The following is a 17,341-nucleotide window of genomic DNA, read 5'->3' as shown; positions in this document are numbered from 1 at the left end:
TTTTTTTGGTAATTAGTTAAAATCTAATTTACATTTAAAGTATCTTATTAGGGTGTGTTTGTTTGGGATTTAGATTTTGAGTTGAGATTTAAATAGTAAAAATTTTGAATTTTGAATAGTTATATGATGTGATATAAACAGGTGTTGATGTGATGTTTTGAATGTAAAATTGATTTTTAGTATAATATAAAAAATAAAAAATAATGTTTGATTTGATATTTTTTTAAAAAAAAAAATAGAATGAATATAGTATTTTAAATTCAATCACCAATCAAACACACCCTTAATATATATTTATGTTAAAAACAAATAAATATTTAAATTTAAAAAATTGTACTAATTAAAATCAAAATTCAAATCCAATATCCTCCAAACTATAGTAAAAACAAACCTATTCATAATATTTAAACTTCTAGGCTTAGTTCACAATTAATGTGCAGAGACCTCTGTTTGTTGTATTTGGTTGCAGGATTTGAGAATGTTTTGACTTATTTATTAAAAAAAAAAAAAAACCTCAGAAAGTAAAATTAAAACTACATATATATTACAATAGACTTAAAAATAAAATTTATATTTAAAAAATTATATTAATATATATTTATATTATATTAAATAATTATATTTTAATTTAACAATTTACTATACAAAATGGTATGCTTTTGGGGATTTTTTAAATATTAAAAAAAAATAGCATTTAGTACGATGATTTGTGAGAAAATTCGATTTGAATTGAAATGTTTGTTGATTTTTTATTTAATAGTATTTTTATTTAAAATTATTTAAGATGAATAGCAATATTAAATAAAAATTACAATTATAAATGAACAAACCCTCAGGTCAAATATTTCAAAAATAGCATGTAAACAAAAGCAAGCTCACAAACAGACCTTTTTATGTTAGTTTAAGCTTTATTCTCTTTAATTATTTTGTTTTACTATAATTTTTTTTTTAAAAAAATATGAAATATTTATTGAATTTTATATTTATAATTATATCAACAAGGGTTATGTTTTTTATTTCCGTATGTTCATTTATAAAAGTTATATTTTTCTATTTGATATGGATCTTATATTGTTGCAGTCAAATCAGCACAACACGATGTTGATTTTACCGAACGAGTCATAAAGATACACAAATGTCACGGGCTGACATTCATGCCCCTGGTTCTCGACCATAGTTTGTTCCATGCGTGCGAGTCTCTGTCTTGTATGGTCGACTAATGACCCATATCTTTGTGCAAGTACGTGTTATCGTATGATTTTTCCATGTTGTATGGCTGATCTGGGCCTCAGTGCAGACGTGGCCTAGGCGCCGGATGTGTCAGCTTCCGGACATGTTACATATGGTATCAGAGCGGACCTTAACGCTGGTGGCGAACGAAGCGACAAAGTGGACATTGCTCGAGTAGCATGTCTGTGGGCACGTAAGGATGAGCATGTCTTAAGGTAATTGGACAATCCGACGTTGCCGAGCACGTCAAGGAAGAACATGTTTTAACGAAATTGGACATCCCAAATAAGGGGAGTATACTCGACGTTGCTGAAGGGCCAAGAGGGTTGAGCTTTGTTTGTAGAGCAAAACCACATTAAGGACAATCTTCGGGCAAAAATCGCACAAGTCGCAACAACGGATGTCCCGGATGGTGTGTGGAGATGCGCAGCGGAATTTGGGTCGCATGTGGGTTGATTATGGCAAAAGACCTTGCTGGTTGTTGGTGAGCACAAACATAAGGGTATGCAAGAAATGGTCGACGGAGTGATGTTGGAGGCATATCAAGGGTGCAAGAAACAATGTCAGTGTGCTAAGTAGCGTCGCACGTGGGTGTTTGCAAGTTGAAGTGGGGGAGTTTTGTCACGGACTGACATTCCTGCCCCTGGTTCTCGACCATAGTCCGTCCCATGTGTGCGAGCTCCTGTCCTATACGGTCGACTAATGACTCATATATTGGTGCAGGTATGTGTTCCGCATGATTTTCCCGTATTGTATAGTATATTACGGGCGTGTTGCGTACAAGGAACGACTGGTCTGGGCCTCAACACGGGCGTGGCCTAGGCGCCGAACGTGTCAGCTTCCGGACTAGTTACGTTCTTTTACAAGTTTTTGGCAAATCTATATTGTTCACTAATTTTTTCTCATTAAAAATATAAATCAAGTATTTGTTTTTATTTTTTTATATTATACTCCCTCCCTCCTTCCTGACTATCATATTTTTTTTTCAGTAAACACAAAAATTTAGAAAGGATATAATTAATAAATAATTTAAAAATATATTAATAAAAATAATTATTGTACAATAAAAAGAATTAGATTAAATTTAAGATAACTTATTAGTGTAATTACAATTAAAAAAATTGTAAATTAAAAAATTTAAAATAAGATTAAAGTTTATAATTTTTTCCAAAAAATTAAAGTGACTGAATAAGTGTACAAACATGAAAAAATAGACATGATAAGTTGAAAAAAAAGTATTACAAATCAATTTTACATTTAAAATATCACATTAATATCTAACGCATTATAAAATTATTCTAATCTCAATCTTAAAATTCAAACTCTCAAAGAAACACAACCAAAAAATTTCACTACAAATAAACTTAGAAAGGTAAAATTTTCATTTAACCTAAAATACCACGGACTATTATTAAAATATAATATTTTTAAATATTAGTATAAAAAAACAAATACAAATGTAATTGTTGTTATTTGATGAAGGGATTATTTTATATTTTAATTTTTTTATATTGAAATATTATTAAAAAAGAAAACTCAAATTACAATTTTAATTTCAAATCAAAACCAAATACTATTTCAAAGTCTTGTTTCGAAAAATTTATGAAAACTGATTTAGATGACTATTTCTAAAAAATACTCCACTTTTTTCTCTTTGCCTAGCTTAGTTAAAAAATAACTTAAAATTTTAGCCTCTTCCTTTTAAATATTCGGCAACATTTTTTTTTCTCAAAATAAGTACAATATTTTTGAATTTAAAAATAATTAATTATATTTATATACCCCATCCGTCTTTGATACTATTTTTATTTTAAATATATTTATAAAATAAAAAATAAAAAACTAAAATAAATGGGAGAGACCTAAATCAAAACGAAAAAATCGAAATCAATTATAAAAGGTATTTTCTGTACCAAAAGCGTTCCTCTGTCCGTCCGTCCGTCCGCCTGTCCGTCTCTCGATCTCTCTCTCTCTGTAATCCGTCGACTAAGAACGCCGCCGCCGCCACCAGGAGGGCTTCTCTGTCTCGCCTCACGTCTCTCTCCCTCTCTCTCTGCCCACTCGACGTACGTACGTAAATACACGCGACCTATTGTATCCTAAGCCATCCCGAGGTATGACGCTCATCCTATCGAACGCACACTTAATACTCGATCCCCGATTCGATTTTGTTTACCGATTCTAGGTTAAATTAATTGACGATCCTTACTTTGATTTCAGTGCTCTGATAATGAGTTTATTTTGGTTAATGTGGCGGTGATGTTTCTTTTTGGTTAATTATTGTTGTCATTGCTCTTATGGCCTAGGGTTTTCAGTTTGTTGCTATTGTTTATTTGTTTCTGCAGTGAGATCTGCTGAGGGAAGGCGTTGTTTATAAATTATTGTGTTTGTGTAAAGCGGGAGAGGGCCTAGTGCGTGGGATTAGGGTTTTGATGTGTTGAGGTGGTCTGGCAGGATCGGGGTGTCCAGTTCGGGTTTGGCTCCGTTCTGGAGATGGCCAATCATGGCTCCAAGTTTGTATCGGTGAATCTGAATAAGTCTTATGGGCAGCAGCATCAACCTTCTCATCATGGTCGCTATCCTCATTTTAATGGAGGTGGCAGTTCCTACGGGCAGGCTGCTGCTGCTGGGAGAAGCCGGGGAGGGAGTGGAGGTGGCGGTGGGATGTTGGTTTTGTCCCGGAGCCGGGGTGGCCCTGCAAAGGCTGTTTCAAAATTATCGGTTCCACCCCCCTTGAATTTGCCATCATTGAGGAAAGAACATGAGAAATTCGACATATCAGGCTCTGGTGGGCCTGGTGCAGGTGCAGGCACTGGAACTGGTGCAAGACCCTCTTCTTCAGGTGTGGGATGGACCAAACCTGCAGCAGCTACTGCTGGAATGCCAGAGAAGAATGATACTGGTGTTGGCGTTACTGGAGGGGATGGGATGGATTCTATGGATGTAGCAACTCGGGCAACTGGTTCTTATATGCCGCCTTCAGCTCGCCCAAGTGGGGTAGGGGTAGGTCCTGCTTCTGAAATTCAAACCTTTACGACATCAGCAGAGAAAGCCGTGGTTCTGAGAGGTGAGGATTTCCCATCCCTGCAAGCTGCAAGGCCTGTTTCATCTGGGGCGTCACAGAAACACAAGGAGCTCTTAAAGCAGAAGCAGGTCTCAGGTGATGAATTGACTCAGGATAAAAGGGACCGTAATCTAGGACCTGTGGTTGATATGAATACACCGGGACATTCTTCAAAAATTATGGGTGGAAATGGCTTGGTGGAGTATGGCGGTGAAGGGCATGCAGTCGGTAGTGGCCGAATAGCTGATAATTTTCAGAAGAAAGAAAATCTTCCTAATCCACTGCCACTGGTTAGTGTGACTCCTAGATCTGATTGGGCAGACGATGAACGTGATACTGGCCATGGATTTATGGAGCGAGGAAGAGATAATGGATATTTGAACCCTGAAAATTATTGGGACAGAGATTTTGACTTTCCCAGGCCCAGTGTTTTACCTCACAAACTCCCGCAGAATCAATATAACAGATGGGGTCGACGAGACAATGAAACTGGAAAGAATTTTTCTAGTGAAGTCCTTAAAATAGACCCATTCAACAAAGATGCGAGAGCCTCTAGTAGGGAAGGTAGAGAAAACAGCAAGTGGAGATCCTCTACTTTTTCGAAGGATGGTTTTAGTGCTCAAGGAGGAGGAGATTACAATAATGATGTTGGTGCAAGAATGGGTGGTCATAATAACACGATGAAGGAGAGTAGGTACACCCCACCTCATTCTGGAGACATTGGTCGAGATGCCAATGCCCTACTTAACCGAGATTCTGCGTATGCGAGAAGGGATTCGGGTCTTGTAGGATGGCAACAGCAGCAACAGCGTAATTATTCAACAGAACCATTAAAAAACAAAGGAGCTGAACGAAATTCTTGGGATCTTCATGTCACCGAGCATCCTAATAGGCCGAGGGGCATGGATTATCAGAATAATACTGTATCCAAATATTCTGGTACTTCTGGGAAAATGCTTTCAGTAGCAGATCCAATACTGACCATGGGGCGGGATAAACGATTTTCAAAAAGTGACAGACATTATTCTGAAGATCCTTTCTTGAGTTATGGATCTACTGATTTTGATGAAAAGGGGGATATATTTTCAGGAGGTCTTGTTGGGGTAATTAAGAGGAAGAAAGATGCTGCTAAACCTACAGACTTTCATGATCCTGTTCGGGAATCTTTTGAGGCAGAACTTGAAAGGGTCCAGAAAATGCAGGAGCTGGAGCGGCAGAGGATCATTGAAGAGCAGGAAAGAGCTATAGAGCAAGCTCGAAGAGAGGAGGAGGAGAGGCAAAGGAGGATTAGAGAAGAGGAGGAACGGCGGAGAAGGCTTGAAGAGGAGGCCCAAGAAGCTGCTTGGAGGGCCGAACAGGAGCGCCTTGAGGCTATTCAAAGAGCTGAAGAGCAAAGAATTGCCAGGGAAGAGGAGAAAAAAAGAATCCAGTTGGAGGAAGAGAGGAGAAAGCAAGCTGCCAGGCAGAAGCTTCAGGAATTGGAAGCAAGGATGGCTAGGAGGCAGGAAGAGGCATCAAAGGGTAGTTCTTCTGTGTCTAAAACTATTCTGGATGAGAATTCGGAGTCGGCAATGCAGGAAAAACATGCTTACAGGAATCTGGATTTGGAGACCTGGGAAGATGGTGAGAGAATGTTGGAGAACATGACGTCAGGTTCATTTGATTCATCTGCTTATAATAGATCTGTTGAGATGAGCTCAAAGCCGTATCCTCCTAGAGAAGGCACTTCAAATACGATTGAAAGAGGAAAAGCTATTAATTCTTGGCGAAGGGAAATTTTTGAGAATGGCAGTAGCTTCCCTTCACCGCTACCTGACCAGGATATACGTCCTTTTAATCCAACCCGGGGTGTATTTGGTGGTAGTAGAGCACCCCAGCATAACGAGTTCCATGGAGGAGTTCCATCATCTAGGCCTTACTTGAAACCAGGGATGCAAGAGCCCTATCCAGATGAGTTTGGGTATCAAAAAGATCACAGGTGGAGCTTTCCTGGGAATGCTGATTCGTTTGGAAAATTTAAGGAGATGGACTCTGAGTTTGCAGATAAGTATGGTGATAGGGGGTGGGGGCAAGAATTCTCTCCCAGTGGTAACCATCCTCCATACCCTGAGCAGTTGTATCCACATTCTGAGGTGAATGACCTTTATTCCTATGGGAGGTCAAGGTATTCCATGAGGCAGCCCCGTGTTCTTCCTCCTCCACTTGCTTTGGCTCAAAGGAGTGGAGTTATTGACCGTACTGATCCTTCAACCCTCCAAGACAGCAGCATTCATTATACACAATCAGCAATGTCTGAATCAACTAGGCAGACAGCTTATGGCGGTAATAATCAAGGAGGCCATGAGGCATCTGAGATCTTTGGACTTGAGCAAGATAATGGTACTTCTGAAGAACTAAAGCTGAACAACGCATCAAGGTGTGATTCACAATCTTCACTCTCTGTTTCCAGCCCCCCAACTTCTCCACCTCATTTGTCCCATGATGAGCTGGATGAATCTGGGGAATCTCCTGTAATATCTGCTGCTGCAGAAGAGAGAATAAGTTTAATTCCTCCATCTGTTAACCACAATGATAATTCTGGAAATGGTGCTGCCACTGTTTCATCGGATTCAGTATCTGCTATTGAGGATGAAGAATGGGCTCTTGAGAATGATGACAGGATGCAGCAGCAAGAAGAGTATGATGAGGATGAAGATGGTTATAGAGAAGAGGATGAATTGCGAGAAGGGGATGAGGAAAACCTGGAGCTGAACCAAAAGTTTGATGAGCTTGAACTAAACAAAAGAGACCCACCACAACTGATGGACAATGTGGTCCTAGGTTTTGATGAGGGCGTTCAAGTTGTAATACCAAGTGATAGTTCAGAGAAAAATATAGTGATTCAAGACAGATCATATGGGGTACCTGCAAGTTCTACCGATGCTGTGGAAGAAAAAGGGCCTGCTGATGGGCTTCCTTGTGATGCACAATGTGTTCTACCCCCAGATGATACTTTGGGAACAGGTGTTAATATTTGTTCAGGCCCTGAAAAATCTGCACTGCACGGTACCATTGGACAGTCTGCTAATGCTCCTTATTCTTTGGCAGCTACTGATCGATTAGAACCCATTGATTCGTCTGGTGGTGTTGGTTTAAACGCCCAGCCTACCATTATGTCTTCTGTTGGTGCTACATCTGCATCTGGTCATACTAACCTGCCATCTTCCTCTTCTGGAAGTCAGGGTGATTTACCTGTTAAGCTTCAGTTTGGGCTTTTCACGGGTCCTTCTTTAATACCTTCTCCAGTCCCTGCTATACAGATTGGTTCCATACAGATGCCCCTTCACATCCATCCTCCTATTGGTCCATCCATAACTCACATGCCTCAATCACAGAGTCCGATGTTCCAATTTGGTCAGCTCCATTATACATCTCCGATATCACAGGGAATTTTGCCAATAGCCCCTCAAGCAATGGCTTTTACTCAGCCTAATGCGAGTGGTCATCTTGATCTGAATCAGAATGCTGGAGGCTCTGTGACTCATGAAGGTGCTCGAGATGCTTCTGCACAAAATGTTGCCCATGATAAGGTGCCGTCTGGTTCAATGAATAATCAGCCAAGTGTTATTTCTGCATCACCAAAGCAATCTAACGGAAACCTTTCCCAAGGACGTTGTACAGCTGTGGATACTAAAATTCACAAGGATAATACCGCTGCCAGTTCATCTTCTTCAGGTGGGACAAATGTTGGAAAAATAAAGTCAGACTATAGCACCCAGGCAGAAGAGAAAGGACATCATCATTCAGATTTGAAGAGTTACTCGGTGCCACTGAAGGCAAGGGGATTGGCACAATCAATGAGGCAACCTGTAGGTGGTGAGAAAAGCCTAGGTGGATCGTGCGGTGTGGGCCAATTATCTGGTGGTAGGGGGAAGAGATTTGCCTATGTGGTTAAAAATCCAAGCATGAGACCTTCATTCCAAGGTCAAGATATGCCAGCAGATCCAAATGGGGTTTTCAGAAGGCCTCGACGATTTGTTCAGCGAACTGAATTTCGAATCCGTGAGAACAATGATAGGAAACCGCCTGGCTTGGTTTCTTTTAATTATAGTGGCATAGATGACAAGTCTAACAATAGCATGGGAAAAGCTGTAGGAGCTTTTGCTAGAAGCGGATCTAAAAGGGGTGCAGTGTCTAACAGAACTATGAAGCAAAGCATTGAGACAGTACCCTCTGCTTCTGGAAATTCTAATCCTAGGGAGGGTTCTGGAGACAGGATTGCAAAAGAGTCCGCAAAAAAACTAACAAGTAGGACTCAGGATACTTCCCAAATGAACTTGAGAACTACTTCTGAGGAGGATGTTGATGCTCCCTTACAAAGTGGTGTGGTGCGTGTGTTTCAACAACCTGGTATAGAAGCTCCTAGTGATGAGGATGATTTTATTGAAGTCAGATCCAAACGGCAAATGCTGAATGATCGGCGGGAACAAAGGGAAAAAGAAAGCCAAGCCAAATCACGAACCACCAAGGTATAAATCCTTATTGGCAACTTTTTTCTAATGCATCTTTCCAATTGTGGCATTATTTAGTTTTTCAGTCATACTTTCTCTTTGTCCAAGGCAATTACCTTTTGCATTTGTCCCATAGCCACCACGCAGACAACTACGTTCCACGAGACCGAAAGATGTAGTTTCGAGAAGCCACAATAAGCTCTATGGTCCGAGTAGCAGTGAAGAATTAAGAAACTCTCAATTGGATTTTACTAAATCTGAGAGCAGCCCACATACTACCAACAAAGAAGGGTCAACAGGATTGAATACAACAGTTTCCCAGCCTCCAATTGGACCTCCTGCTATCAGTTCTGAACAGGCTACCAAGTAAATATTTTTGATAGAAAATATAATTTAAAGTTTATGCAACAAATATGACTAACTATTCATGTAAATTTACATTTGTTTGCAGGCTGAACCAGCCAGGCCCTGTATCCACTTTCTCTAATTGCAATACAGAAGGTGATCCTGCCCAAACATTTGACAGCAAAGATAAGGTAATGAATTGTGCCAAAATTTACAGTTTCTGTTTATAATTCTAGAAAACATACCCACTGGTATTATAATAAGCTTGAGCTTTATCTGTTGCTTGGAGAGCTATGTGATCTTTATTGAAAATGGATATTTTTATAAATTTTAAAGTTGAAATGAGAACTGATGTTTGAAGGTTAAATGAAAACCGAACTCAATATTGTATCTTAACATTATTGTTCGTTTCAGGATTGTGTGATGACACCATGAATATTGAATATTTTATGTTTTGTGTGAGTTATTTATTGTTATTATATACGTAAACTATTATTGTTTGAAGGGTCTTGTGATTTGAAATATATTAGCTAATTGATGGATTCTTAACCAATTTTGGAACAATTTTCTGCATGTACAATTTGCATCTGTGTGGTGTCAAAGTCTTATGGCTGCATGTCAGATTGGTCAAAAGTGGATCTGGTATCCACTTAGATTATTAGGATTTTTTTCCAAGAAAAATCAACATGGGAATTTTGGAGTTTGTTTGACTATAAGTTCTTCCATAAATAAATATGTATGTTTATTATGCTAGGTGGTGATGTCACTGAGCCAGACCCAATTTCCTGATACAATGAAGCCTGCTCAGTATGATATGCATGTTTCATCTGTTGGAGGTCATTCCAGCACACTTAGCGATCCAATCTTGCCAACTTCATCCAGTTTGCCAAAGGATAAATCATTCTCTTCTGGTGCAAGCACAATCAATTCCCTGCTCTCCGGACAAAAAATTCAATTCGGTAAGGTTATATTTTATGCTAACAGTCTTTTATTAAATTTTCACCCATCACAAAAGTTTACAATTTGTTCATCTCTGCAGGGGCTGTTACCTCTCCAACAGTCCTACCTGGTAGCCGCATTGTATCAAATGTGATTGGTTCTCCAGCACCCGCCCAATCTGATGTCCAAATGTTGCACAATTTTGAAAAAGACAGTACCCTTTTCTTCGAGAAAGAGAAACACCTGAGTGATTCCTGTGTTCCCATACAAGATTCTGAGGCCGAAGCAGAAGCAGCTGCTTCTGCTGTTGCTGTTGCAGCCATCAGCAGTGATGAGATAGTAGGGAATAGATTGGGCTCAGTTAATGACACCAAAAGTTTCGGCGGTGCCGACGCCAACGCTACAGGTAGAGTGGAAGTGTGATCTGATTTAAAGGAAGGAATGAGATTTAGAATATTTGGTTTACTTTTTTAAAATTGGACTGCATGTTTGCTTTGACAGGTGTCGTTGGAGATCAGCACTTGGAGAACCAATCAAGGGGTGAGGAGCTATTAACTGTTTCTCTTCCTGCAGATCTCTCTGTCGAGACAACACCGATATCCTTGTGGCCGCCCCTCCCAAGTCCCCAAAGTTCCTCAAGCCAGATGATTTCTCATTTCCCTGGAGGCGCACCTTCTCACTTCCCCTTCTATGAGATGAACCCATTGTTGGGGGGGCCAATATTTGCTTTCAGTCCGCAAGAGGAATCTTCTGGTGCACAATCGCAACCCCAATCCCAAAAGACTACGCCAACCAATTCTGCTCCTCTTGGTAATTGGCCTCAAAGCCATACTAGCATGGACTCATTTTATGGGCCCCCAGCTGGATATTCGGGTCCCTTTATTGGTCCCCCTAGAGGCATTCCTGGTGTTCAAGGGCCTCCCCACATGGTTGTCTATAATCACTTTGCTCCAGTCGGACAATATGGACAGGTTGGTTTGAGCTTTATGGGTGCCACTTACATACCTTCGGGAAAGCAAACTGATTGGAAAAACTCTCCAACTACTGCTGCTATGCCTATTAGCGAGGGTGATATCAGTAATGTGAAGGCTGCTAATGTGCAGCGAAATGCGCCGAATATGATGGGTCCCACTCAACAGCATCTTGCCCCTGGATCTCCACTCTTGCCCATACCCTCCCCTTTGCCCATGTTCGATGTTTCTCCATTCCAGGTATACCATCTTGCTTATTCCTTTCCATTAATGCTATGCACACCGCTTACTATCATATATTGATAACAGGAGTGTCTTGTGAATATATAAAAATTTAATTTTTAGAGTAATATGAAAAATAAGAAATAGGTGTTTGATTTTATGATTTATACGGATAGTAAAAGATCTTTAAAACCTCCCAAACAAATACAAATATGCAAGGCTGTTGGCTTTTGTGTTTCTTCGGCACCTACTAACTATTTGTTATAACATTGGTCATTTGTTTTTCCAGACTGCCCCTGATTTGTCTGTCCAAGCCCACTGGGGTCGTATTCCTCCTCCACTGCATCATTCTGTTCCCGTCTCTCGACCATTGCAGCCACAAGTGGAAAATGCTCTGCCTTCTCAAGTCAGCCGCGTACATTCCATTGACCAGTCGCTACACGCCAATAGGTTTACTGATTCTCGAACTCCAACACCATCAGATAATGGCCCAAGTTTTTCCATTCCTGCAGATAAAAATGTCGCCCCGCCTCCTCCTGAGCTAGGATTGGTGGATCCATTGAGGTCCGCCCCATCTTCATCTGCCCCGACTGTTCCAATTCAAACCTCTTCTGGTAACCCCAACCCTGAGTTGGGCAAGACTGACACAACTGAGAACGGCAAACACCAGAATACTAGCTCTGCGAGATCTCAGTTTTCTCAGAGGAATACATCCAGCCGACAGGGTAATACTTCCGGCTACAGATACAGCCAAAGAGGCGGAATGTCTCAGAGGAACAACACGGGGGGCGAATGGTCTCAGCGAAGGTTGGGTTTCCATGGGAGGAACCAGGGCCTTCCTGGGTCGAAGATGAAACAGATTTATGTGGCTAAACAGACGACTACTGTCAATCCCAATCCCAATACCTGAACCCAACCATAACCATCCTGCTATTATGCCAAAGTTTGGTATTTCTACCTATATGATCTATCTTTCGACAAATAACACCTGGATTTGGGTGCTTCCCTTGCGATTGATCGATGGGGCTTCTTCGCCGGGGATCTTTTTTGGAGGCTATATATATTATATTTATTGTGTTGAAGACTAATGGAAAAGCTTTGTCAGGTATCTTTTTGGTGCCCTTATTTATTATCGTATCTATCTTGCTGCAGACTTGTTTTCTTACTAGTGTCGGTGTAGTTGGTTGGTTGATTCGTTCTTGTTCGATGATTGCGAATGAATTGCACTGTGAAAGTGTTTATTCTCTGTCTCTCTACCTAATCTAGTGCAACAACCTGAAAGTTTTGTATGTTTGTTTTAAAACGACTTGGTTTAATGATTGTTTGTTTTGGATGCTCAATGAATTTTGAGAAGTTGCATGTTTTTGATCAACTCATTCTTTGTCTTGTTTCATCTCTATTCTAATGTTGACAAGGAACTGTTTTGTTTCTTTGGAGGTGTGAATTTTAAACATTACTATTTGATTTGATGTGATGCTTGTAACAAAATATATGCTACATATTTTTAGTACAAAAAGATATAAAATGACATACATATAGCTATTATTAGTATATTACTCATTCCATGTCAGGTGCAATATTTTGATTATGGTATGAGAATTTAGGTAGGTAGAATAAAGTGAAATTACCGGATGAGATTAGAGAGAAGAGTGGATAATATATTTATATATATATTTTTTTTTATTTAAGTGGTGCGATGGGATAAAACTTAATTAATTTTATTTTTTTATTTTTGAAAATGTTGCTAAGGTATGTGGGGGGGGGGGGGGTATCAGATACAACTGCTAAAAAGATTGATACTTTGGGATATAACAAAAATGGAAAATTCTAAGTATAAACATTTGTGTAGAAACTAATAAGTAACACACCTTTAGGATTTGTTTTTTCTACGTTTTGCTTTTAGTACAGTACTATTTATTGATTTGTTTATGTTCATTTTTTATTTAATACTACTATATTATAAAGTTTTTATTCAAAATGCATATCAAATATTATTTCAACTTAAAATGAAATGATTAATATTACTTGCTCCACTCAATTCATTTGCTAGATTTGGTTTATGTATTGTTTTGTAAAGTTTACCTGTTTATTTATTTTGTGTGCATATAATATTATAAAAATGTTTTATATATTAATAAATATGGTATATAGAATGGCAAAAGCAAAAAAAAAAAAAAAGAAGATATTGTGTATGTATAATGTATTAGAGAAAATAGAAAAATATTTAGACAGAGTATCTATTAAATTTATTTAAGTACTTAGAATTATTAAGAAAAAGAACTCAAACTTTGGCTAATGTAAAATATTTGGTGGGAAACAAGAAATGGACGAATGTGACTTTTGAATTCTGTATAAATAATAAAAAAAAGAATAAAACACCAATGGCGATTGGAAGGAAAACCCATTTGATCTTCCCTCTTTTCCACCCGCCACGTGGCGTGCAGGCAATGGTCAATGACAAACTCCGCCGCCGCTCTCTCCGGCAGCGGCGGCGACCGTCATCCACCTACCGCCGCCGCCGTCGTCCTCCACGCTTCTCTTCACTTCCTTCTTTGGGAAATCAGAGACCACACTACACTCCTTTCTCTTCTTCTTCACCACCACTCCAAATAACTTCATACACTTGTCTTTTTCGTCATCATCTCCGGCAGCTGCCCCCGCCCCATCAAAGTTCATGATGTGGCTGATCTTCTCCGGCGCCACCTTCAAGCACTGAGTCAAAAACTCAATCAGTTCATCGCACTGTTTCTTCATTCCGGCGATCTCTGAGCTCAGCATCTCGTTGTCTTGCCTCAGCTTCTCGTTCTCGCCGGAGAGGTCGGCGATTTGCGCCTGCTGCACTGCTCCTATTGGGCTTCGGGTCGGAGACGAGGTCGAGCTCGACCCCAACTCTTCGCCGGAGGTTTCTGGAAGAGAATTCTGATTGGGTGTTGGATTCTGTGTTTTCCGACGCCGGATCAGTAGCAGGAGCTCCTTCTGCCCTCGCCGGAAGTTTTCGTTGGCGAATTCCCATTTGTTCGGCACCGTCTTCCGAAAGCCCTAACGCAAAAATATTACATTTAACAATTAATAAATTTAAAATTTCAGAATGTGATACACATAGTGTTACATCATAACATCATAACGAGTATCTATAATAATTCAAATCAAATACAGTTGATTGAACTAAAAAATAGGTCAAACAATCAATATTTCTCAAACACTTTCTACTACGACATTCAAGACAAGATCATTATTATCTCGGAAATTTGATACGATATGATACCATATCAAACTTTTTTGGTACAATAAGATACGAAGTTTGAGATTTTCATTATAGTATTCGATATATTTATATATATAAATAACTAGGTATATTAATACCAAAATTATTATTTTTAATTTTGATATTTCGACATGATTGAGTATATAGCTATACCATACTTAGACCAAATCTTCAGTATAATATTACTTCTTCAGTCAGTTAAAATAGCCCATTAGGATCCGACACGCAAGTTAAGAAAAATAAATATTTATTAAGAAATATAGAAAAATAAAAAAGTAATAGATGGTATTATTTTGTAAAAGTTCATCATAATTAAAGAGGATTAAAAGAGAAATATAATAAAAATAGTGACAATTGTAGTAAATAAATATTGAATAGAAAGTAACATTTAAATATTAAAAGATGAAAAGAAAAAAAAAGGAGTAAATTTGGCAGAAGGATATAATAATACTCCCATGTATTTGTGATACTAAATTTTTGGTACCATATTACTAATTCTTTTTTAACATACAGTAAAATTCAGTATAATATATATATATATTTCGTATACAGTATTGAAGTATCCATGAAGACATTGACTATGACAATGATACACATCCATAAATCAGAATTCATCACCTAATTCATAAATAACTCTAAATTTATCAATCTTCAATAAGTAACACTTTTACTTATTTATATACTTCTAAAAATTTTAATGTTGCTAATTTTTCAAAAAATATTTATAATATATTCATATTCACAAAATATCATAATAAATATTTAACTTACAAATATTTCCACAAACTTTCAAAATTAATGTATAAACACAAGCCTATAACTCCACCGCAGTCAAATTAGACCAACACAATTCACACACACACACAAAAAAAAATGTCTGTAACGAACAACTCGTCAATTAACTATATGAATTAATAATAAATAAACGATTTAATGAACGTGTGTTTACTAGAAAATTGGGATTCTAATTGAAAGTCATAAAAAATTAATTTAAATTAATTATTAAATTTAATACTTCTGTCGTAACAAATATTCATTTTTCCATTTTAATCCTCCCATAACAAAATATCTATTTTTCCATTTTAGTTTTTCCATAACACATTTCCCCTTCAGTAACTGTACAATCTACCTAATATTACAAATACCCTTACAACTTACAATATATTACACAAATATCATTCCTTTATATCACACATACTAACAATGTTATTTTAGTCATTTATACTTTATTTCTACTATATCCCAATATAATACTAATATTTTTAAAACTACGTGCAAAAAGCAAATGAATACTTAGTTTCAAGACAGAGGGAGTATATATATTTAGGTGGAATCCCACAAACATTAGTTGCGTAAAAAAAACAATTAAAATGAATTAAACGTAAAATAAACCGTCAAACTACAATTGTTTAAAAAAATTAATTACTACGATTTGGTAGACTACTAGACATAAATAAATAATTAAATGATATGCTAAATAATCAAAAGTCTTAAGTTTTTACTAAATAAAAATATAGTCAAAAGAGCATGCAATCTGGGTTGGGGCGTGTTTAGATGCGATTTAGCATTTTTCAAAAAAAGTAAGCAATTTTTTATTATTAATTTTTAATTTTGGAAAATAAAATATTAAAATTCAAATAAGCACACCCAATACTAAAACCAGCCGAAGTATTGGGTGGCGCATTTTGTGTGGGCATATAAAAGTCGGAAAATAAAAAGACGCTTACTTTACCGTTTTCTCAACTTTAAAACACGTTTCTGGCTTAGGTTCAACGCAGTCTACAATCGTCAAAATTTTCTAATTTTGAAAAAGAAATAAATAAATTAAATTAAATTTACGAAATTCATCTTCTTCTAGAAGCTCTTAGAAAGAAAAATGTTCTCTCAGAGAAACTGGAAACTGTTCGGAGAAATTTTCCGATCAATTTCCGATCTACGAACGAACTGACTGACGAAGAAAAGTATAAATGATTCGAACGAAAACAATGGAAGACGAAGATAAACGATGAGTGATGACAGTAAACGTAGAATGAATTTCGGAGATGGAGGAGGAGGAAGCTTACGTAGGTGTTGAGCTGGCGGACGAAGCTGGAGAAATTGTTGTGTTTGAAGTATTTCGGCAGCAAATCCTTTGCGAAATCCGCCGTTTTCCAGACGACGAACGCCGCGCCGTCGTCGTTCCACGAGATCACGTCGTCGATCGCCGGATCGTCGACCAGATGATACGTCTTCATCAGAAACGGCGCCGGAGCCGACCTCTGCGCCATCCTATCGCCAAATCCCCAAATAAAATTTGAAAACCTAAATTTAACCTAAAAAAATAAAGCGAAGAACCAAAACAATCGAATCGATCAGTAGCAACTGAAGAGGAGGAGCGCGGTTAGGAATTCCCAGCCCCAACAGTAGAATCCGAAGAGGAAGACGCGGTGGTTGTCCATGGATTCCGTCATCTGAGGCGGCGGCGATCGGCCATCATATATATATGTATATATATTCTCGCACCGATTATACTCCTTCCAGAGACGAATTTAAATAAATTGATGTAATTGGAAGGCGGAGCAGAGAAAGCGACGGAGGTGTTCTAGAAAGGAGATTAAAAGCGACGCGACGCACACTTTTCAAACTGACCCTAAGAATTTTGGGGACGATTCTTCCTTCATTTTCTTATTCTCATTCGCCGTTACTACGTCAGAAATGTACTGCTCCTTCTGCAATTATTTAACCTTTATTTATTTACCTAAGATTTATTTGCTCAACCATTTTTTTTTTAATAATATAATTCTCACAATATATATATAATATTATATTTACTCAA

The 17,341-nt window shown here is 38.0% G+C and overlaps 2 protein-coding genes across 5 annotated transcripts; one reads left to right on the top strand and one right to left on the bottom strand.

Moving 5' to 3' along the window:
- The first annotated feature begins 3,127 nt into the window (after positions 1-3,127).
- Positions 3,128-12,633, top strand: LOC127258477 (uncharacterized). 4 transcript variants are annotated; one of them, XM_051285328.1, is made up of 8 exons: positions 3,128-3,296; positions 3,576-8,802; positions 8,921-9,150; positions 9,236-9,320; positions 9,884-10,088; positions 10,169-10,474; positions 10,570-11,279; positions 11,551-12,633. In XM_051285328.1, exons 2-8 carry the CDS (start codon positions 3,724-3,726, stop codon positions 12,169-12,171), a joined length of 7,236 nt encoding a protein of 2,411 aa, XP_051141285.1. In that variant the 5' UTR covers positions 3,128-3,296; positions 3,576-3,723; the 3' UTR covers positions 12,172-12,633. The 4 variants fall into 4 exon arrangements, with proteins under 4 accessions (XP_051141285.1, XP_051141284.1, XP_051141282.1 ...); XM_051285327.1 differs by having other exon boundaries at positions 3,128-3,344; positions 3,685-8,802; XM_051285325.1 differs by having other exon boundaries at positions 3,128-3,344.
- An 828-nt stretch (positions 12,634-13,461) lies between these two features.
- Positions 13,462-17,209, bottom strand: LOC127258618 (heat shock factor protein HSF24). The gene is made up of 2 exons (XM_051285541.1): positions 16,590-17,209; positions 13,462-14,300 (listed from the first exon to the last, which is right to left on the bottom strand). The coding sequence occupies exons 1-2, from the start codon at positions 16,791-16,793 to the stop codon at positions 13,713-13,715; spliced, it is 792 nt and encodes a 263-aa protein (XP_051141498.1). The 5' UTR covers positions 16,794-17,209; the 3' UTR covers positions 13,462-13,712.
- Positions 17,210-17,341: the final 132 nt, after the last annotated feature.

This window comes from Andrographis paniculata, unplaced genomic scaffold, assembly GCF_009805555.1.
Source record: "Andrographis paniculata isolate CXL003 unplaced genomic scaffold, ASM980555v1 Contig59END, whole genome shotgun sequence".
Lineage (NCBI taxonomy): Eukaryota > Viridiplantae > Streptophyta > Magnoliopsida > Lamiales > Acanthaceae > Andrographis > Andrographis paniculata.
This window is presented reverse-complemented; position numbering and strand designations above follow the sequence as displayed.